At 51.2% G+C, this 21501-nt stretch overlaps 4 protein-coding genes across 8 annotated transcripts in view; 2 read left to right on the top strand and 2 right to left on the bottom strand.

Annotated features, from left to right (window-relative positions):
• Positions 1-91: 91 nt before the first annotated feature.
• On the bottom strand, positions 92-2875 carry IGFLR1 (IGF like family receptor 1). Its single transcript, XM_064293532.1, has 5 exons — positions 2762-2875; positions 1810-2046; positions 1187-1371; positions 505-892; positions 92-417 (listed from the first exon to the last, which is right to left on the bottom strand). The coding sequence occupies exons 2-5, from the start codon at positions 1964-1966 to the stop codon at positions 92-94; spliced, it is 1056 nt and encodes a 351-aa protein (XP_064149602.1). The 5' UTR covers positions 1967-2046; positions 2762-2875.
• On the bottom strand, positions 2748-5417 carry U2AF1L4 (U2 small nuclear RNA auxiliary factor 1 like 4). Of its 3 annotated transcripts, none has more exons than XM_010600299.3 (8): positions 5304-5417; positions 5070-5157; positions 4152-4218; positions 4023-4072; positions 3851-3949; positions 3540-3673; positions 3339-3434; positions 2748-2988 (listed from the first exon to the last, which is right to left on the bottom strand). In XM_010600299.3, the coding sequence occupies exons 1-8, from the start codon at positions 5345-5347 to the stop codon at positions 2904-2906; spliced, it is 663 nt and encodes a 220-aa protein (XP_010598601.1). In that variant the 5' UTR covers positions 5348-5417; the 3' UTR covers positions 2748-2903. The 3 variants fall into 3 exon arrangements, with proteins under 3 accessions (XP_010598601.1, XP_010598602.1, XP_010598604.1); XM_010600300.3 differs by having other exon boundaries at positions 3552-3673; XM_010600302.3 differs by lacking the exon at positions 3339-3434 and having other exon boundaries at positions 3552-3673.
• A 60-nt stretch (positions 5418-5477) lies between these two features.
• PSENEN (presenilin enhancer, gamma-secretase subunit) lies at positions 5478-7081 on the top strand. The gene is made up of 4 exons (XM_003420752.4): positions 5478-5660; positions 5782-5939; positions 6506-6610; positions 6792-7081. Exons 2-4 carry the CDS (start codon positions 5879-5881, stop codon positions 6929-6931), a joined length of 306 nt encoding a protein of 101 aa, XP_003420800.1. The 5' UTR covers positions 5478-5660; positions 5782-5878; the 3' UTR covers positions 6932-7081.
• Positions 7082-8734: 1653 nt separating this feature from the next.
• The window catches only part of LIN37 (lin-37 DREAM MuvB core complex component), a 28912-nt gene continuing 16145 nt past the window's right edge, over positions 8735-21501 (top strand). For 2 of the 3 annotated variants that reach the window (XM_064293533.1, XM_010600296.3), the window contains exon 1: positions 8735-8955. In XM_064293533.1, the coding sequence (XP_064149603.1) occupies positions 8922-8955 (34 nt within the window). In that variant the 5' untranslated portion in view covers positions 8735-8921. The remainder of the gene's footprint in view (positions 8956-21501) is intronic. The other variant, XM_003420794.4, reaches the window with a different exon arrangement.

Genomic DNA, 21501 nt, shown 5'->3' with positions numbered 1-21501 from the left:
ATTAAGGTTATACCCCAAAAGGCCCAGAGTCAGTAGTAGGCACGTATTTCAAGGGAAACTTTATTGAGTACCAGGCTAGGTACAGTCCAGGTCAGCTGAGCTTGGACAACACCTGCAGTGCGTCTGCCCGCCCGAGCCGGGCCAGGTGCGTGGCAAGCTGGCCCAGACAGGCGGTGGGCTCCCTTGCTACAACCACCTCGAGCAGGGCCCGCAGCGGCGAGCGACTGGGCCGCAGCGAGTAGGCAAAGGTGGACCAGGCGGCGGGCAGCCCGTACTGCGCGGCCAGGTGCCGAGTCGTGCCGCAGGCCACGCTCCCACCCGGCCCAGGCTCGGGGTCCAGCAGCACAATCAGCTCCTCGAGCACCTCCAGCTCGTCCAGGAGGCGAGACAGCGGCTGCGTCGCCAGGGTGGGCGGCCCTGGGGGAGGAGGGAGGAGTAAGGGGGAGCGAGGGAGGACTTCCAGTCCACCTGCACCGCCCCGCCCCGCCCCGCAGCCTGACTCACCGAGGGCCTGGACTGGAAGCAGAGAGCCCACCCTCTGTGCGTTCCCCAGCTCTGGCGCCTTCAGTGACCCCGGGGAAGACGTGTGCAAGGGGAAGAGGGTGTCCAAGCCGCTGCAAACCAAGCCTGCATAGGGGAGGGGGGTGGCGTTCTGGCGGCGACAGCAGCGCCTTCCCACGGCGAGCAGGAGGATCAGGAAAAAGGTGGCGAGTGAGACCACCACCACGGGCAGGGCAAAGCTCTGCAAGGCCCGCAGAGAGACATCGCCTGCGGGCGTGTGTCCGCGCTCAGGACTCCACGACGCGCTGGAAACCGCCGGTGGGCTGGGTTCCTGGGCGCCGAGGACGCTCGGGGTGGGCAGGCGGCAGGGCTTCCTGGAAGGGACCCGCCTCTGGGAACGGAGGTGGGCATAAAGCGGAGGCCACGCCCCCTGCCCCCTCAGCCCGAACCTCCCATCCTCAGTCCTTCAACCGGGCCACGTCCAGCCCTGGACCCACCGCCGACCCTTTCGGACACGCCGTGTACCCCAACGCAGTCCTTCGGCGGGGCTACACCCTCCCCCGGGCCCAGGCCCCGCCCCCCGGTGCCGCCCCTCCGCAGGTGGCACCCTGGCCCCGGCCCTCGGGAGCCCGGCCCTCGGGAGCCCGGCCCTCGGGAGCCCGGCCCTCGGGAGCCCGGCCCGCACCTTTCTGCAGCTCCTCCGCCTCCCACCGCTGCTCCTCGCGGGGACCGGGGCCGCCGCCTCGACGCCGCAGGGCCTGCACAGCTCCGCGCCGTCGGGGTTGCACCGCCCGGGAGCGCACTCTTGGAAGGGGTGTGCCAGGTGATCGCCGTAGTCGCTGAGCCCGCAGTTCTCCGTGAACTCGTGGTCTAAAGGGCGACCGGGCGACGCCAGGCTGCCGAGCCACCGCCTCCGCGCTGGGGACGCCCCCTCCCGCGGCTCCGGCCGGCCCCGCCCCCTCCGTGCTCTCACCTGGCCTGTCGGCGCACGTGCCCGCCCCGGCCACCCAGCCCCACGGGCCCTGCCTTCTGGAGACCTGTCCCGCAAGGCCCCGCCCCCGCCGGTCAGGCCCCGCCCACCGGGTGCCGGCCAGGCCCCGCCTCCCGCAGGCTCCACCCCTTCCCGGCCCCGCTCTCCCCTCCGGCACAGGCTCCGCCCCTACCTGTCTTACCGGCGTCAGGCCCAGCGCCCGCCCCGCTAAGTACACGTCCCCGGCCGTACCACCCCCGCGGCCTGGGCTCCTCTCCCGCCCCCGCGCCCGCTCGCCCCGCCTGGGTCTAGGCAGACGGCCAGTCCCTGCCGCTCACCCGGGCAGGAGGGCGGCCCGAAGCGCTGCAGGCAGCTGCCGCAGCACCTGTTGTCCGGGTTCCAGTACTCCAGGCGGCCGCAGAACAGGGAGGCCCTCGGCGGCTCCGCCCGGCCCAGGAGCAGCGCGGCGATCAGGAGGAGGTGTCGAGGACCCATGGGCGGGGCCTGCAGCCTGGGGGCCGTGACCACACGACTTCCGGCCCCAGCGCCGCTGCCGCACTTTCCTGGAGACCCGACTGGAGGAAGGAAGCAGTGTGTGTGGGAGCCTGAGACCCCCCCCAGCCCGACCAGTCTGGAAGCTAGGAATCTGCCTCCTCCTCCCCCCATCCCAACTCCCCGCCCTTCATCAGAGGGACCCGTAAGGCCTCAAGGTGGCTAGGAGCTATGACTCCGGAGCCAGAGTTCTGGATTCTGCCTTCCCGCTCTCCCTTGTCCCATCCGTATAATGGGATAATAGTAGTACCTGTCCCATAGGGTTACTGTGGAAAATTCAAACCGTTACTAGATGTATAGTGCTTAGAACAACCCTGCCATACAATAAGCTCAACTTCAGGGTTAGATATGATCAACCCCCATTTCCGGGCGGTGGGCACTGAGCACCCAGCCCTAATCCTCCGAAGACTCCCTCTGCTCCACTCCCAGCCACTCCACTTTCGCTACTAGCCCCGATCTCCTCTGAGCTGTGAGTCCTCCAACCTGCCACAACCCGACTCCCTCTTTGACCAGCCTTGAGTGCAAGTGCTGCGGTTTCCCAGATGAAGGGGTTCCCACCCCACCAGTCCCATCTAGGGGCCTCCAGGGCCCCGACCCGCGCCTGCTGCTTCCCCACCTGTTAAATGCGAAGTTGCTCTGTGGCTGAGGTTCTGACCGGAACCCAGCCTCACTTCCCCTTCTGTCAGGAGACACGGGGGTGGAGAAGAAACTCCAGGCAACAAGCTAACAAATACATACTTTATTAGGTCCCTGCGTCCAACGGATTTCACTGCGGAGTTCCGGAGCCTGGGGAAGATGAGGGTGGGGCGGGAAGGGCTTTGAGGAGGGGTCAGACCAGGAACTGTGCCTGTCAAGGGGAGAGGGCAAGGGGGCCAAGGTTTCAAAAGCGGCCATGCCGGTGGTCTGGCGAACGCCGTCGGTTCCTCTCTCGGGGACGGTGGCCAGTATGAGACCTCGGGGGCGACCTGGGAGCAGGTGTGAAGAGGGTTAGAGCCATGGGGTGGGGGGCGGGGGCGGGGAGTGGGTAGATCCCGCAGGCCTGCCTCCTTGCTCTGGGGTGGGGCAAGGTTCCAGGAGGTAGTCCTGGACGAGGGACTCAGGGGGCTGGTCTCGGAAATTCACACTGGTCTTGGGTGGGGATTCAGGCAGGTTTTGGGGTCAGGATTTAGGTGCGGATCTGAGGATGTAGCTTGGGCTAGCCTTAGGGTACAGAGGGCTTGGGGCACTGCCACTAGGAGATAGGATTAGGTTCATTTCAGGCTATAGAGGCTGCCACTGGGGTATGAGGAGTCCTGGGAGGCTAGTCCTGAGGCACCTGCGCCGAGGTCCCCGCCCATACAGCTGCCGCCGGAGGTTCCGGGAGATGGGCCGCAGGTGCATAAAGTTGCAGAAGCCACCACGGGTACACTCCCTGGGCAGAAGCCAGACAGAAGGAGACTGCTTGACGACCCCTGCCCTCCCACACACTCAGGCGTCTGGGGCCCTAGCTGCCCGTCCCATCCCTTTACCACCATACCCCATCTCGTACTGTCGGCAGCACGACTCCCGGAAGTCGGTGACAGGAGACAGCTCGGCGTGCACAGCCTGCCCGTTGAACCAGCGGTTGTTCAGTTCAGTCACTGCCCGCTCTGCATCCTCCTCCCGCCGGAACTAAGGGGAGAATGGGCCGGGGTTGGCAATCAAACTCTGCAATCTGCAGGGGACTGGTCAGCAGCTCTGGGAGGAGACTGGGTTTAGAGGTGGACCTCAAGCTAGGAGGTATCAGTGGTGCCCATCGGGCACGGCAGTGCCTCCGCTTCTGGGCTCTAATGAGGGGCCAGCAGACACCTTGACATAGACGTTCCCCACAAGATGGTCTCCCAGGTTGTCGCACACATTCATCTCTTCTATCTCCCCGTATTTCTCCTGCAGTTCCGTGAACACCTCCTGAGAAGACCCGGAGGAAGGCTGGTGAGCCCCTGGCCCACGGGACACCCAACCCGTCCCTGCCAACCCTCACCTCAAAGAAGTTATCATAGTGTTCCTGCACTTCCACGTCGCTGACGTGACCTGGGGGGGCAGGGGGGGGTCAGGGGGATGGCCTGCTGGGAGCTGTCCGCCCGGCCCGCAAGCCTAGCCCCTCACTCACAGTGCGATCCGTCTGCGGTCTGGGCCGTGTTCTGTGGATTCCGGTACAGGTTGAGCAGCACTATGGTCTGAACAGAATTAAAAGGAGCGGGGTCTGAGTACACAGGGCAGAGACACATGCCAAGGTCCTGTGAAGGCTGGGAACAGAGACTGCCTTTTCACGCTCGGCGGTACACAGGGCGACCATGAACTTTTTCAGTCTCGGGACTACTGGGAAGCCGCTGTGTTACTGACAGTGCATGCTGCCCCAAGGCAGGAGCCTTATGATTGTTTGAAACTGAAGAAACGAGCGTGTGGCAAAAATTACTGTTTTTACACGGTGTTGTATGAGGTATCTGAATTTTTGGTAGGAAACACAGAAGTTTAGGAATTTTCTGTTACATATACGTACCGACAGACCCTGGGGGTGAATCTGCCGTATAATTAGCGGTACTTCACATGTACCACTGAACACTTACTGTAGGCTTGTGGGAGGGGGCAAAGAAAAAAAATCCATACTATCCACCATAAATTCAGACCTACTCAATGATCCCGCGTGCTTCCACTAATGAAAACACATAGTTACAACGAAAAAATCAAAGCAGAAAATAACTGGGTCACCAAAGGGTTAAAGGCTACACGTGGGTGGCACCTGGCACCAGAGGCGGAGCCTAAGCGCTGTGACCGCATCGGCGAAGCCTGGGCCTAAGGCAGCCAAAAAGGGAGTACCCAGCAGTGATGGGCAGCCCAAGGGTGGCCATGTCCCCGGGGACAGCGCCCGAAGGCTGGGCAAGGAGCCCGCAGAGAGCGCCACCGAGAAGGACGCCGAGCGCCCAAGGGGGCCTCAGGAACCCGGAAGAGGCGGGACCTCAGGATGATGGACGGCAGAAGGGGACGGGCCAAGGGGCGTTAACCCCCGAAGCTCCGTGCTGCGCCTCACCTGGCTGAACGTCGGTTTGTTGTGAAGCCGGGAGCACCGGTCCCCGTGCCGGCAGGCCCCGATCTTAAAGTAAAAAGAGCAGTTAACCCTGGAAGAGGTGCAAAGACAGAGGTGAACCGAGGGCCGGGGAGGCCGGACACCCCAGAAACACCGCCCCAAGCCGCCCAGCCATCAGGGACCCAAGTACCCCGTCCCCGGCACCCCCGAGGGGCCACTCCCTACGCCCGTTCTCACTTGTCCTTCTCAGTCCCGAATATCGAAGCTAAATATTCGGCCATTTTTACCCGAACCCTCCGACTCGGGCTGCTCCGACGTCACTTCCGTTGCTTGGAGCCTTGGGAAGTGTAGTTCGTCGCCGCCTCGGGGCGCTTCCCCGGCGCTCAAACTCGCCGGTGCGCTTGGCGTGGGAAGCCCGCTCCTTCCGCACAGCTACCGACCGGAGCGCCCAGGAGCGCATGCGTACAACGTTGCCTCGCCAAAAAAAAACGCCAGACTACAAGCTCCGGAGAGACCTGCGACATCTCCCGCTGGCGTCTGCGGTTGAAAGTAGCAAGAGCATCAAGCCAGAGAAAGTAGGGTTCCACTCCGCTGGTGAGTTGGGGGTCGTTTCGCGCACCCCAGTAAGCATAAAGAGCGTCTCAGCCAGCTGAGACGGGGATGCTCTTCTTTCAGCAAAGCCACCCCTAAGTTTGTCTCCGATTTGTCGTGATAGGGGCGTGGTTGCTCGCGATCCTCGCCTCCGACATTTAGGGCTCGAGACTTGGGGCTTGCCCCGCAGACCCTTGGGACGACTCGGCCCCTGAGCAACTATGAACTTGGAGCGGGTGTCCAACGAGGAGAAGTTAAACCTGTGCCGGAAATACTACCTGGGTAAGGGCCGGTCGCCTAGGGTCCCAGGAGAAGAGAGAGCTGAGGGACTGGGCTAGTACGCCTGAGGGAGGAGGGCCTGAGGGCCTGAATTCGTCGGTCTAAGATAGGAAGTGGCTAGAGACGGGGACTCCTGGATCTGAGAGGGAAGGGAGGACATGGATTCTGAGGAAGGAGGAAGGAGGAGAGTGACGCTCTCAACTCCTGGCTGGGGGCAGGACTCCCAGGTCTGATGGAAGAGGGGTTTGGGGACCTGTGTTCCTGGAGGAGAGAAATCTCAAGGAGTAAACTCCTGGGTCATGGGGGAGGAGGTGTCTAGCGGACTGAACTCCTGGGACCCAGGGAGGAGGGTGCTGGAGTCTGAACTCCTGGATCCTGAGAAGGGAGTGGCTGAGGAATCAGATTTCTGGATCCCAAGGAGGAACCAGGATTCCTGAGCCCTTGACAGCAGAGATATCCATTTGAACTTGAATGCGGGAGAGGACCCTGCAACCAGATCTGGTCAGAGCTGGAGGGTGATGGGGAAGAGCATAATTACCTTATGCCCCAGCGGGTCTTTCTCTCATTAGGTGGGTTTGCTTTCCTGCCTTTCCTCTGGTTGGTCAACATCTTCTGGTTCTTCCGAGAGGCCTTCCTTGCCCCAGCTTACACGGAGCAGAGCCAAATCAAGGGCTGTGAGTCTGGAACACAGAGAAAGGGAGGCCAGCAGATGGAGGGAGGGGGAAGCTGAGCTTCGGTGGGTTGGGATGATCGAGGCTCCAGAATCCTGGGACTCTTAAAGAGAAAAAAGGGCTGCCCTTGGGGAACCAGAGAGCAGCTGGAGACCAGCCACCCTCACTCCCGTTCCTCCTACAGATGTCTGGCGCTCAGCTGTGGGCTTCCTCTTCTGGGTAATTGTGCTCACCACTTGGATCACCGTCTTCCAAATCTACCGGCCCCGTTGGGGTGCCCTCGGGGACTACCTTTCCTTCACCATACCTCTGGGAACTCCCTAACACCTTCTCCTGCGCAGGCCTGGGGATCTGCTCATTCTCCCAGGATGGGCTCCTTCCTCTGCTCTAGGCTCACTCTCGAGCCCATTAAGACTTATTCCCATCTCCCATAGCCTCTGCTGATATCCTCCAATAAAGGACCCTGATTCTCAATATTGACTTCCTGGCATTTTTTGGAGTTAGAAACATAATATGATTATTAATATTAAGAAACATTGAGTATTTGTACCAGGCATACTGCTTTGTACATTGTATGCTTGTGTTCACTGAGTACTACTCATAATCCTCTGAAATGGGAACTTTCCTAGTCAGGAACTCTATTTTGCAGATGAAAGGCCAAGAAAGGAATCATGCTTCCATTTCTAGGGGCTGCCATCCTGTACTGATAGTGTGTGAATTTGAAAACATGACTTTATCACTTTTGGTATTCTCATCAGAAGTGTGGATCCCAATGCAAACCACCTAGGATTTATCTGGGCCAAGACATATGTGGCTAATGGGAGTTTCTCATTTTCTGAAGGAGGCATTGTCTGGCGCAATAGAAATATCCAACAACTGTTTTCAGAAAAGCTTTTTCTTGACCATCCTATTTGAAATTCCAACTCCCTCCTTGACACTTCCCATGTCTCTTCCAGGCTTTATTCTTCCTATCAATTTCACTGAAAACGTTGTACTTATTTGTGTATTGTCTATCGTTTATCCTCTAAACGATAAGCTCCGTAGTTGTTGTTAGGTGCCGTGGAGTCAGTTTCAAGTCACAGTGACCCTATGCACAACAGAATGAAACACTGCCTGGTCCTGTGCCGTCCTCACAATCGTTGTTACGCTTGAGCTCATTGTTGCAGCCACTGTGTCAATTCACCTCATTGAGGGTCTTCCTCTCCCGCTGACCCTGCACTTTGCCAAGCATGATGTCCTTCTCCAGGGACTCATCCCTCCTGACAGCATGTCCAAAGTATGTAAGACGCAGTCTTGCCATCCTTGCCTACCTCCAAGGAGCATTCTGGTTGTACTTCTTCCAAGACAGATTTGTTCATTCTTTTGGCAGTCCATGGTGTATTCAATATTCTTCGCCAACACCACAATTCCAAGGCGTCAGTTCTTCTTCGGTCTTCCTTATTCATTGTCCAGCTTTCACATGCATATGATGCAATTGAAAATATCATGGCTTGGGTCAGGTGCACCTTAGTCTTCAAGGTGACATCTTTGCTTTTCAACACTTTAAAGAGGTCCTTTGCAGCAGATTCACCGAATGCAATGCATCGTCTGATTTCTTAACTGCTGCTTCCATGAATGTTGATTCTGAATCCAAGTAAAATGAAATGAAACCCTGGCATACAGTAAACATTTGCTAAATGAATGAGGTCGTGCTTAGAAACAGATTAACAGGTAGCTGGGACATAGGGAGTGCTCAATAAGAGGGATGTCCTGCTCGGGAACCGTACTCCGGACTTCCTCTGAGGGACAAGAAGCACTACCTCATTTAATTACATCCTGTCAGTAACTAAATCGGTGGTGCCCCGAGGTTCTAGCACTACAAGTCCCAAGAAGCACCGCGAAGCCGGAGCCTACGTCTCCCACCGTGCCCCGCGCTGCGCGGGCGTTGTTGCTCTCGTGGAGTCGCTGGAGCTAGAACTACACCTCCTAGCAAGCGCCCGTGGCTGACGTTGCTTTGTTTCCGGAAACGAGCCCGCAGGAAGGTGGGACTTAGAGCGAGGGGGCTATGACGGCAACTGTCAATTGGTCAGGGTACGAGATCGACGTGTGCGCGGACTAATGGAAACAAGAAACTGTGGAAGGGGCCCGCCCACTGAGGGGAAGGCAGGCAGGCGGCCCCGGCGCTGTGGTCGCAGCCGGACGGCGCGGAGCGCGGAGGGCTGTCTGCACGCTGGGTTTACGTTTGACGTCCACTCGCCGGCCCCCGGCTTTGACTTGTGACCCCACGCGCCTCGGGACCCATCTGACCCAGGAAGGCAGATCCCGAGCTCAAACCATGTTCCCGGTGAAGGTAAAAGTGGAGAGATCAGGTGAGGACCCCGAGGTCGGGGGCCTGTGTGGGAGTACCAGGCTGATGAGGGTCTGGGAGTTCCGACAGACATGGTTATGGTGATCGGACCGACTAGGCGACTTCTCCCTACGGTCCATTAGACTGTCGCCATACCGGGCATCGAGCGATTCCTGCCACCTTCCTACCCTCCGGGTTCTATGCTCAAAAAACCCCACTGCCGTCGAGTCGATTCCGACTCAGAGCGACCCTATAGGACAGGGTAGAACGGCCCCCGTTGAGTTCCAGGGAGCGCCTGGCGGATATGAACTGCCGACCTCTTGGCTAGCAGCTCTGTAGCACTTAACCACTATGCCACCAGCATTTCTTCTATGCTCAAAGTAGCCGTGGAATTCAGTGCTCGTGGGTCGGGCATGGTGGTGCAGTTAGACTGAGGAGCCTGAGCGTGTGACTTGGAGAAGGGCCCTTTTCTTGGCTTTGCCTCAGTTTCCCCATGCTAAGCAGTGGTCAGGAGTCAAGCGTTGTGCTGTGTGCCTAAAGTACAGTTATGCTTTTAATGCTCACAATCACCCTACCCCAATAATTCCTAGGGAGTAGGAAGTGTGGTGAAAGGAGAAACGGAAACTCAAAGAGGGAAAGTCATTTTGGATTGGAGCAGAGCTGATGGGAAACCCAAGAATGGCTTGCTAAGGGTGGTGGGAAAGACACTGAATCCAGACCAAAAAATGTAGTAAAGTAATGTTGGATGTTAGAAGGAATAAAACCAAAAAACCAAACCTGTTGCCGTCAAGTCGCTTCCAACTCATAGCAATCCTATAGGACAGAGTATAATTGCTCCATAGGGTTTCCAAGGAGCAGCTGGTGAATTCGAACTGCCGAAATTTTGTTTAGCAGCCGAGTTCTTAACCACTGTGCCACCAGGGCTCCTTAGAAGGGATAAGAGTTATTTAATTTTAAAGCAGAAAGAAAAGGTGAGGAGATCAGGAATGGGGCAAAATGAGGGAGAAGAGCGATGAGAATATGTGAGGGAACAGCAAATCAGACAAAGGGAACAGCTTTGAAAAAGCACTGAGGTTCAGGCCTGGTCTGGTCTGTTCAGGGAACAGCAGGGAGTGTGGTATGGCTGGAGCAGAGGGAGTTGGGGGGTGAGTGTGAGGAGATGGAGGCAGAGGGTGATGGGGAAGGGGAACAGATCTTGTGGGTCACAGTGAGGGCTTTGGCTCTTGCTCTGTGGGAAATGAGCCGAGAGAGGGTTTTAAACCGAGGTGTTGGTTAATAAAGATGTCCCCTCAAATGCCAGAAAATTGTGAGTGAAAAGTGAAGTCAACTTGATTGTACACAGAGCGAGGAGAGCAGTAGACAGGATTGTGCAAAGCTTGTGCAAATTAGGCTGGAAGCGTGGCAGAGCCACAGGGGATTCTAAGCAGGGGAGGATCAGAGTCAGGTTTGGTTTAGGAAGATTGCCCTGGCTATCTTGCGGAGAGTCGATCAGAAGGGAAGACGGAGGCTGGATGCCCAGGGGGAGGATGGGACAGGACCAGGGTGAGTGCGCTGGGGAAGGAATGGGTGGGGGAGATACTCAGAAGGCCAGTTTGAAAGGTCAGGGGGCTGGTGGGCTGGGATGGGAGAGGGAGGGAGAGAGGCATCCATGGTGAGGCCCAGAAAGGCACTGGGGGACAGTGGGGTCACCCCTGAGATGGGAACCCAGGAAGAGGGGTAAGTTTAGAGAGCACCGAGGCCAGCGTGGGACCCAGTGGGTGGGAGGAGCCTGGGACATGTCCAAGGAGTTGTCCAGGAATCCACAGACTCCCTGAGGTCTGGGTTTCAGGAGAGAGGCTGGGGCTGGGGTCAGAGATGTGGGCATGATCCATATCCTTGGCTCCTGCCTGAAGCTCTTGGCCCTAATCTCATCTATCCTCAGCCTCTCACCCTCATCCCATCTCTCCTGAGCAAAGTTGGGATTCCTCTCTCCAGGTCTCTTCAGGAGTCCCAGGGCTAGTGAGGCAGTCCCTCCAGGCTCTGAGCACTGGCCTAGAGCTCCTACCACTTGGAAGTGGAGAGTGAACACCCCACAAGGCTGAGAGGAGAATAATCATAACCTCATCACCTCCTTAAATTCTATAAAGAAGAGAGGCAATCATATAGGCCAGCAGCGCCAGGTAGTGACTACAGCTGAGTGAAGTGAGCCAGGTCAGGTCTGTGGCATGCAGGCAGGTGGACCCAGATCTCCTTATTTCCTCAGAAAAGCCAAAAATGGGTATTTAGGTGAGATCTCCCAGCTTTTAAGTGTTGACAGCTCACTCAGATTTAAAATAACACCATTACCTCAGCCAGACAAAACACATCTAGGGACCAGATCCTGACCTTCAGGTTCTCAATTTGAGCACCTGCCTTATAACTTCAGCTGTGGAGTCATATGGCCAGGCTTCTCCATTTTGTAGCTGAGGCTAGGAGCCTAAGGGGAGGATGGAGCAGGACCAGGGAGAGTGACTTTGGACAAGTGCCCTAACATCTTTATGCCTCAGTTTCCTTATCTGTAAAAACAGGGATTGTAAGAATGGCGGGGCAGTGGCCTCTGACCTCCTTTTTTAACCTCACAAGAGGGGTGGAGAATCATTGACATCAGCCCAAGGCTGACTGCTACGAGGCAGAGGTCAGACATACCTCCTCTCTCCAGCCTTTTCCCAATTCTGACACCAGCCGTCCTTCCCATGGCAGTCTCTGCTTCTGTGCTGGGTGTAATAACTAAGTGCAGTGGCCACACAGGACTCGCAGACCGTACTCACAGTTACAGGGTTTATTAGAGAAGTAACAGGTTACAATTCAGGATCAGAAACGACTCAGGCTACAGTTCTTCAGTCAGGACAGCTTCTCAGCCATGCCCGCAAGCAGGCCTCTCTTGGCCCTTGGCCTCCTGGGCCAGCGCGGCCCCTGCCCTGCTCAGGCAAGTGATACAGAGCTCTTTTAACTCTGCCAATAAGTATCCAGAGGCACCCCACTCGCCAGTAAGCCTTGCCTGAAGGCGCCCAGCTGTCTTGCTAAGTGAGTCAGCAAGCCCAGCTCCACTATCAAGTGCCTCCAGTAAGCCTTCCCCGAAGGCGCTCAGCAGTGAGCCTGCAAGCCTGGCCCCACCAATGCCCAGAAACACTGCACTCTGCCAGCAAGCTTCCTGCCTGAAGGTGCTCAGCCTTCTGGCTCTGTTGGCTGGGAAGCCCACACTGCTCCACACTGCTGTCTCTGCAGGCCTCCTGGTTCTCCTGCCTCTGCCGCTGCCATTTCTCTGGTGCTGCTTCTCACTATCTCTTGCTGTCTCCGAAGTTACAGCGCGCTTTCTCTCTCTCTGTCTGGGAGGATCTCAGTGCAGGGACCCGGGGTCCAAAGGAAGCGCTCCAGTCCCAGCTCTTCTTTCTTGGTGGTAGGAGGTCCCCCCTCTGCTGTGGGATTGGCTCTCTTTTAAATGTAGTGAAATGGCAAAATTGACCAGTCCCTTCATTAGGGTCCCGTACACCTTATTTACATGGTCCCACCCACAAAAAGATGCCATGCACGTTATTTGCGTTATTAGCAGGCTATCCAATCCCTTTGGTAGGACACAGGCACCTCATTTGTATAGTCCCACCACATCATTTGGTGGGCGTTACAACACCATGGTAAGAAAGGCCATTTAAAAGTGATCCGTTGTGCCACAGGGATAAAAATCCTACATACCTCTGTTGTGTAGGATTTTATCTTAGAAAATTAATAGAGACACTCAGGCTTCTCATGCATAAACTAGTTCAATTTATTGCAAGGTAGTTATTGCAAGACACCCAAGTAAGACCCCACAACATTCATTCAGAATTGGAGAATCAGAGTTAACAATTGCAATTATAGTGTTAGTTCAGTGGTTAGAGTTCAAATCTTTACACTCCAGGCTTTTATCTTGAAGGTCTCGGGAGGAAAATTTGATCATGCTTCAAACTCAGCGGAGGTCCCTCATAGCTAGGGTACAAAGTTGGCCGCGGTTCTTGGTCTTCAGAGAGAACAAAAGACTGGAGAAAGTGCCTATTGCCTCTGTGTCCTCTCAGTGAGCGGGAATTCAGGGTTAATGTGTGACATTCTCACGCTGGCCTCACACAGTAAAGACCAGCATGATGTCAGAGACTAGTGCGTGGTATCTTTTCTCTAGGGTTAGAGATAGCTGAATGTCATGTGTTTTTTTCTTCAAGGTTAGAGATTAGGGAGCTCCTTTAAACTTATGTCTCAAGGATAGTTTACAAAGAGTAACTGTTATGTTGTCTTTTATCACAGCAGGCTGGGTCAAAGTCAATTTAAAGGTTGTTTACCACATTCCTCAGATACTTCACATGCCTCTCTGTGTTTTCAGAAGTTTTATAAATAGTTTTCTAATGGATACAAGTTTCTAATGATTTATAGTTCATGTCAGAGAATCTGACAAAGGCAAACATTTCTAAGGCCATATTATGAGTGATGACACATACGTATTTTGAAAGCACAATACCAGTAGTGATTTACACTTTATGGGATTTGAGATCATTATAGACATCATGGAGCCTTGGTGGCACAGTGGTTAAGGACTCAGCTGCTAACCAAAGAGGTCAGCAGTTCAAATCCACCAGCCTCTCCTTGGAAACCCTATGGAGAAGTTCTGTTCTGTCATATAGGGTTGCTATAGTCAGAATTGACTCAAAAGCAACGGTTTTATAGCCATCATACATGAAGAAAGGAAAAAGGAAAGAAAGAAAAGACCAAGCTGAAAGAACTGAAGAAAAAATTCAAGCCTCAAGTTGCAATATTGAAGGATTCTATGGGCAAAATATTGAATGATGCAGGAAGCATCAAAAGAAGATGGAAGGAATACATAGTCACTATACCAAAAAGAATTCTTCGACATCCAGCCATTTCAGGAGGTAGCATATGATCAAGGACCAGTGGTACCAAAGGAAGAAGTCCAAGCTACACTGAAGGCATTGGCAAAAAACGAGGCACCAGGAATCGATGGAATACCAACTGAGGTGTTTCAGCAAATGGATGCGAAGCTGGAAGCACTCACTTGTCGGTGCCGAGAAATTTGGAAGACACCTACCTGGCCAGCTGACTGGAAAGATCCATGTTTATGCCCATCAAAGAAAGATGATCGGGCAGAATGTGGAAATTACTGAACAGTATCATTAACATCACAATCAAGTAAAATTTTGCTGAAGGTAATTGAAAAATAGTTGTAGCAGTACACAGACAGGGAGCCGCAAAAAATTCAAGCCGGATTCAGAAGAGGATGTGGAACAAGGGATCTCATTGCTGATATCAGATGGATCTTGGCTGAAAGCAGAGAATATCAGAAAGATGTTTACCTGTGTTTTATTGACTATGCAAAGCATTCAACTATGTGGATCATAACAAATTATGGATAACATTGTGACGAATGAGAATTCCAGAACACTTAAATGTGCTCATGAGGAACCTGTAGATAGACCAGGATAAGGGGATACTGCTTGGTTTAAAATCAGGAAAGGTATGTGTCAAGGTTGTATCCTTTCACCGTACTTATTCACTCTGTATGCTGAGCAAATAATCTGAGAAGCTGGACTATATGAAGAAGAACATGGCATTAGGATTGGAGGAAGACTCATTAACAACCTGTGTTATGCAGATGACACAACCTTCCTTGCTGAAAGTGAAGAGGACTTGAAGCACTTACTGATGGAGATCAAAGACTGCAGCTGTCAGTATGGACTGCACCTCAACATGAAGAAAGCAGAAATACTCAAAACTAGACCAATAAGCAACATCATGATAAATGGAAAAAATTGAAGTTGTCAAGGATTTCATTTTACTTGGATCCACAATCAATGTGCGTGGAAACGGAAGTCAAGAAATTGGATGGTGTATGGCATTGGGCAAATCTGCTGCAAAAGACTTCTTTAAAGTGTTAAAAAGCAAACATGTTACTGTAAGGACTAAGGTGCACCTAACCCGAGCCCTGGTGTTTTCAGTTGCCTCATACGCAGTGAATAAGGAAGACCGAAGAAGAATTGACTGGTAAAGAATGTCGAATATACCATGGACTGGCAGAAGAATGAACAAATCTGTCTTGGAAGAAGTACAGCCAGAGTGCTTCTTAGAGGCAAGGATGGCAAGATTTCATCTCATATACTTTGGGCATGTTATTAGGAGGGACTAATCCCTGATGAAAGACATCTTGCTTTCTAAAGTAGACAATCAGTGAAAAAGAAGAAGACCATCGATGAGATGGATTGACACAGTGGCTGCAACAGTGGGTTCAAACACAGGAATGATTGTGAGGATGGTGCAGGACCGGGCAGTGTTCCGTTGTTCTGTTGCACACAGGGTTGTTATGAGGCAGAAGCAACTTGACAGCACTTAACAACAATAGAAACATACAGAACAGTCTACCTCTTGATCCAAACCACATTTTTAGATTTCAGATTTTTAGCACACACCTTTTTAAAGCAAGTTTAAAAAAAAAATTTATTGTGTGTTAAGTGAAAGTTTATAAATCAAGTCTGTCTCTCATACAAAAATTTATATACACCTTGATATGTACTCCTAGTTGCTCTCCTCCTAATGAGACAGCACACTCCTTCTCTCCACCCTGTATTGCTCGTGTCTGCTTAGCCAGATTTCAGCCTCCTCTGCCTTCTCATGTCCCCTCCAGACAGGAGCTGCCTGCATAGTCTCATGTGTCTACTTGAGCCAAGAAGCTCACTCCTCACCAGTATCATTTTCTATCTTGTAGTCCAGTCCAATCCCTGTCTAAGAAGTTGGTTTTGGGAGTGGTTCCAGTCTTAGGCTAACAGAAGGCCTGGGGACCATGACCTCCGGGGTCCTTCTAGTCTCAGTCAGACCATTAAGTCTGGCCTTTTTTATGAGAATTTGAGACCTGCATCCCGCTGCTGTCTTGCTGTGTCAGGGGTTCTCTGTTGTGTTCCCTGTCAGGGCAGCCATCGGTTGTAGCCGGGCATCATCTAGTTCTGGTCTCACGCTGATGTAGTCTCTGGTTTATGTGGCCCCCCGCGTAGTGGCTAAGTGCTACGGCTGCTAACCAAAGGGTTGGCAGTTCGAATCCACCAGGCGCTCCTTGGAAACTCTATGGGGCAGTTCTACTCCGATTCCTATAGGTTCGCTATGAGTCGGAATCGACTCAAGGGCACTGGGTTTTTTTTTTCTATCTCTTGGGCTCATAATTAACCTTGTGTCTTTGGTGTTCATTCTCCTTTGCTCCAGGTGGGTTGAGACCAGTTGATGCATCTTAGATGCCACTTGCTAGTGTTAAAGCAAGTTTTAACAGAAATATCCCCAATACAATTGGTGTGGTAAAAACAAAAGCTTCTTTTACATGGGTTAAAATCTAATTCCCCAAATTCCAGAAGCTTAGCTTATTCAACCATGCAGATACACTTCCCTGATAATTCTTTGTCTAGTTAAACATCGTTACATGAAACTTACGAGGTATAAGCATTGATAGCGTGTTGTAAGGCATGGGCAGACACCATAAATGCTGTATGTATAGCAGTCATTACTTTTGGAAATTTGTTCTTCTCTTCTTTATTTGCCTTTTGGATCATGGATTGTATATGCTTCGTTTTCTGCTTCAGATGGTTGCTCACCTGGTCATGTGTATCCAAGGTTGATTTTACATCAATCAGAAATATATTTGGTTTGATTATATGATAAATTTCAACAGTAGTTTTTATTATTCTTTTGTACGTACTGGGAATAGTGTATTTTTTCCAGTAGTAAAGGTTGGTATTAATTAATATAGCCTTGAAGGGGAAATTCTGCATTATTGCCATCTGTTCAGTAAGTTTGAACATGGATTGTATATGTAAGAGCCCTGGTCACTCAGTGGTTAAAGTATTCGACTACTAACCAGAAGGCTGGTGGTTCAAAACCACCAGCTGCTCCCTGGGGGAAGGATGTGGCAGTCTGCTTCTGTAAAGATCTTGGAAACCCAGTGGGGCAGTTTTGCTCTGTCCTACAGGGTCACTGTGAGTCAAAATTGACTTGACGGCAGTGTTGTTTTTTGGTTTTTTTTTTGGTTCAGTAAGTTAGATTTATCAAAATTTTGGAGCATGTTCTAAAGGTCCAGTTTCCCAAATTATAGACAACTGGTTGTTTAGGCTTTATGGCCATAGTCATAGGAACTCAGACATCTGAAACACTGATGTAGTCAGGGGTTATCCAGGTATCATGAATCCATTCTAATAGCTGACCAGGTGAGACATACATGCCTTCTTTGTACAGAGGCGCTTATTCAGCTCTCAGCAGCCAGTCTTCCTTTTGAAATTGGGGTAGCACCTCTGTCTTTCAGAGCTAAGGTTTTAATTTGTTATGCTCCTGTGAAGGTTATATCAATTTAGATTTAATGGGATTGCCTGTTATAGTAGGGGTCCAATATCTACTTGTTATCATGGTAGATATGTAAGGCAGGTTGTCTTAAAGTATTACACATTGCAGTTCATTTGGATCCTAGCCTACCTCATTGTGTCTTGATCTATAGATTTTCAAGTTGTTGTTTAATCCTCTTATTTATGTATCTGCTGCCATTCAGTGGCTTTGCTTCAGATGCTCCTAGCATGATTTGTTCCAGCATTATGTTCATTAATGTTATCAATTGAGACATATCTCACTCGTGAGCCTAAGTGTGACAAAGCTGTCATAGCATGAGAATTAAAATTCTTGTATTGTTTTTGAATATCTTTTAGATTGTCTGTCAGGTCAGTAGTCTGAAATGCTGACTGTAAAGTTTTTATCAGGTGCCCTACGAGACTGCCTAAAATTGTAGGGGCTTCCTCAGCTTTAAGGAGTTTCTTGACGTAGCATCTGAAGACCTATCATAAGGCCCAAGAGGATGCTCAGAGTGAGCGGGTGCCCTTCTGTTTGCCGAGAGGTGGGACTGATTCAGAGCTAAGGAATAAAAGACAACTTAAAAAAAAAAACAAAAACCATTGCCGTTGAGTAGATTCCGGTGCACAGCGACCCTGCAGTACAGAGTAGAACTGCCTGTCACGGATTGAATTGTCTCCCCCCCCCCAAAATAGCTGTCAACTAGGCTGGGTCATGATTCCCAGTATGGTATGATTGTCTACCATTTTGTCATCTGATGTGATTTCCCTTTGTGTTGTGACTCTTACCACTCTGATGTAATGGGATGGATGAGCAGCAGTTATATCGATGAGATTTACAAGGTTAGGTAGTGTCTTAAGCCAATCTCTTTTGAGATACAAAAGAGAGAAGTGAGCAGAGAGACATGGTGACCCTATACCACCAAGAAGGCAGCAGAGTATATCCTTTGGATCCGAGGTTCCTGCACAGAGAAGCTCCTAGAGCATGGGAAGATTGATGACAAGGACCTTCCTCCAGAGTTGACAGAGAGAGAAAGCTTTCCCTGAATTTGGACTTCTAGCCTACTAGACTGTGAGAGGCTAAACATCTCTTTGTTAAAGCCATCCATTTGTGGTTATAGATCTTAATCTGTTATAGCAGGACTAGATGACCAAGACACTGCCCCACAGGGTTTCCAAGGAGTGGCTGGTGGATTTGAACTGCCAACCTTTTGGTAGGCAGCCAAGCTCTTTACCACTACCCTATGAGGCAGTTCTAACCTGTCCTACAGGGTCACTATAAGTTGGAATCACTCGTCAGCAACAGGAAGATACAACAGTAAGGTTAATTATAACAGAATGGTCTAGAATTAAGCATGTGTTCCCATATGGCTGGGTAGGTAACAGTAGTCAACAGTTACAGTGGAGGTTGAGGGCTCAGTTGAGGTGAACGGCGTTGGTGATTCAGTGCCAGACAGTGCACACAGCAGAATTGTGATACCTGAAGGAAGCTGAGAAATCCATGCCATTGGTTTGGGACCCACTGCAGTAAGTTACCCTGCTAAGACAAAACTCCTGAGAGCCGTACATGTAAGCAATAGGGTTCCAAGAAGGCAGCGTAGCTTTGGGCGACACATTTAAAAATGATTAAATAAGAATTAGAGAAGTGTCTTTAATATGTAGGGTTTTAGATTTCCTATAGTCACCTACTATGTCTTTCTAGTGGCTGGGGCAATAATTTTTCCTTTGCTAAATGAATCGTTATTAGATTTTTTAAGGACTGTACCAGAAACATTACTGTGCTATTATTTATGGCAGTAATGAACTTAATATCAGTAGGGGCGGTAAGCATCATGTCTGTGGGGCTGGGGATGGTAGTACCTTCCTTGTGGTTAAGAGATTTAGTTGCTGTCTGTAATTGTTTAGACCATCTTTGAAGTTCCTGATCATTGGTAAGGAGTTGTAATTTCTGTTTAAATAAACCATTATATCTTTTAAAACTACAAGATGCTGTAGGGTTACAAGGTGAATAAATGTTCCACGATATTCCTCTATCTTCAGCCCGTTTCTGCACTTGCTGTCTAGGGAAATGTGTGCCTTGATTTGATTCTATAATACGAGGTACGCTCAAGCAAGATACGGAGCCCTGGTGGTAAAGTTGTTAAAAGCTACAGCTGCTAACCAAAAGGTCAGCAGTTTGAACCCACCAGCTGCTCCTTGGAAACCCTATGGGGCAGTTCTACTCTGTCCTATAGGGTTGCTATGAGTTGCAATCAACTCGACGGCAAAAGGTTTGGAAAGCAAGATACCTGTATCTCTAATGCTTTTGTGGAGGAGAGCTGGTTACAGGTTTGACAAGGATGTGGTAATCCAAAACCAAACCGTGTGTCCTCTACACTGCATGAATATTTCTTATTTTTTAATGTATGCAAAGGATAATGTAGTCTTATTTGAGTAACTTGAAAAGGCCTTGTAAAACGGCCTGAGTAGGAGTGATAGTAAAACCTGTCTAACTTTGGGGCGGGGGGAGGGTAATACAAATAAAGATCGGCCCAAGGCTGAGCCCTGGGAGGTGGAGGTCAGACATACCTCCTCTCTCCAACCTTTTTATCAATTCTGACACCAGCCGTCCCTCCCACGGCACTCTCTACTTCTCTTCTGGATTTAGTAAGCTGTTGCAATGGCCACACAGAACTCATAGGCCATATTTATGGGTAAGTGACTTATCAAGGAAGAGCGTACAACTTGGGATCAGGATCAACAGACTACAGCATTAGGACCGGAAAGCATGCAGCCAGAGTCTCCCTTCTTCAGTGCAGGGCAGCTCTCTCAGCTCCTCTAGGCCGTGCAGGTCTCTCAGGACAGGCCTCTCCATAGCCCCCTGAGGACACACTCCTCTTGGCTCTGCCGCTGGGCCCCTTCCAGGCCTCTCACTGTCTTCAGTGTTACAGCCCTTGACTGGTGTTACTGCTTTTTTAGGAGATTCCTTGCCTCCTCTCTCTGCTTGTTCTTTCTGCTTTCTTTCTTTTGCTTCTTCCTGCTGCTTCTCTTCTTGCTCTTTCAGTCTGCCAAACCTCTATGCCGCTGGCTGCTTGTATGTATAAACTCCTCATCAATTTCAAGGCATGGCCCTCCCACCAAGGCCACAAACTGAGCTGACCAATCCCCTCTCAGTAGGCCACAGACACATCATTGCATAGTAGACGAGGCTGTGCTACAACTCACCTCATTTGCATAATCTATTGACCAGTCCCTGCAAGGTGTTTACCAATCACAGGGTCGGCTGCAGCTCAGGGCCAGGCAGAAAGTATCAAACCAAGTCGTTCACAGCTTACCCAGAAAATGTCAGTCAACCTGGGCAAAAATAACAAACCCTGCGGGGTAGAAAACTAGGGCAAAGGTATCACCTCAGGGTTTAGGGGGAAAATCTCTCAAGCTGTTTTTCCGAAGAACCCAGGCAAAAGGCCACATAAAGGAACTCATTTCACCACAGGCCTGTGAGGCTTTATCTTGTCAGAGTATTTGTTAGGCTGTCTCCATGCCTTAAATGTCCCACAAGGCTCACGGTGTGTAACCCCATATTGTAAAGTTTTCTGTGATATGGGGAGATTTTGTCTAAGTGCCCAGTTTTTAGCAGCATGAAACCCTGCCTGCCCACATGGTTCCTGTGCCCACTTAATGTATCTTCTGAAGGTGGTGTTAGAGAGCTGTCTCTCTGCCAGCTAGCATTAAAATCCCTATTTAGCGTGATCGTAGATATTTCTTGCGAAATTCCCCGTGTGTCCTGGCTGTTAGTGAGCATTACTTCGGTGGACGCACTGACCTTCGTTGGCTTATCTCCTGCATGATTGTGTTGTGTTACGTTACTACCGTGCAGAACTGTGTGCGGTGTTGGTGTTTGTAATGTCTGCCAGATGTCCTTTCTCCAGATCTCACGGTTGCCGCTCTTCCAGTCATTTCATTGTCAAGTGCTAGACTGTATGGCGAAGCCATTAGCAACAAGCCACAAATTTATACACAAATATAGATAACTTTCTGTCCTTGTATTAGGGTTTGTCTGATCACTAAGTTCACAGCCATCAATTTTGCACTAAAAAACCCACTGCCATCAGGTCGATTCCAACTAATCGCAACCCTATAGGACAGAGTAGAACTGTCCCGTTGAGTTTCCACGGACCAGCTGGTAGAATCGAACAGCCAACCTTTGGGTTAGCAGCCAAGCC

This window comes from Loxodonta africana, chromosome 11 (assembly GCF_030014295.1).
Source record: "Loxodonta africana isolate mLoxAfr1 chromosome 11, mLoxAfr1.hap2, whole genome shotgun sequence".
Lineage (NCBI taxonomy): Eukaryota > Metazoa > Chordata > Mammalia > Proboscidea > Elephantidae > Loxodonta > Loxodonta africana.
This window is presented reverse-complemented; position numbering and strand designations above follow the sequence as displayed.

Excerpts from the sequence above, each read along its gene's own strand:
- IGFLR1 (XM_064293532.1), bottom strand. The coding sequence starts at position 1,966 with ATGGGTCCTCGACACCTCCTCCTGATCGCCGCGCTGCTCCTGGGCCGG. Across the intron at positions 1,372-1,809 it reads CGGGCCGCCCTCCTGCCCGG|ACCACGAGTTCACGGAGAAC; the intron begins GTGAGCGGCAGG and ends GTCGCCCTTTAG. Across the intron at positions 893-1,186 it reads GGCGGAGGAGCTGCAGAAAG|AGGCGGGTCCCTTCCAGGAA; the intron begins GTGCGGGCCGGG and ends CTCCGTTCCCAG.
- U2AF1L4 (XM_010600299.3), bottom strand. The coding sequence starts at position 5,347 with ATGGCCGAATATTTAGCTTCGATATTCGGGACTGAGAAGGACAA. Across the intron at positions 4,219-5,069 it reads ACAAACCGACGTTCAGCCAG|ACCATAGTGCTGCTCAACCT; the intron begins GTGAGGCGCAGC and ends AATTCTGTTCAG. Across the intron at positions 3,950-4,022 it reads ACTATGATAACTTCTTTGAG|GAGGTGTTCACGGAACTGCA; the intron begins GTGAGGGTTGGC and ends GGGTCTTCTCAG.
- PSENEN (XM_003420752.4), top strand. The coding sequence starts at position 5,879 with ATGAACTTGGAGCGGGTGTCCAACGAGGAGAAGTTAAACCTGTGCCGG. Across the intron at positions 5,940-6,505 it reads GTGCCGGAAATACTACCTGG|GTGGGTTTGCTTTCCTGCCT; the intron begins GTAAGGGCCGGT and ends TTCTCTCATTAG. Across the intron at positions 6,611-6,791 it reads GCAGAGCCAAATCAAGGGCT|ATGTCTGGCGCTCAGCTGTG; the intron begins GTGAGTCTGGAA and ends TTCCTCCTACAG.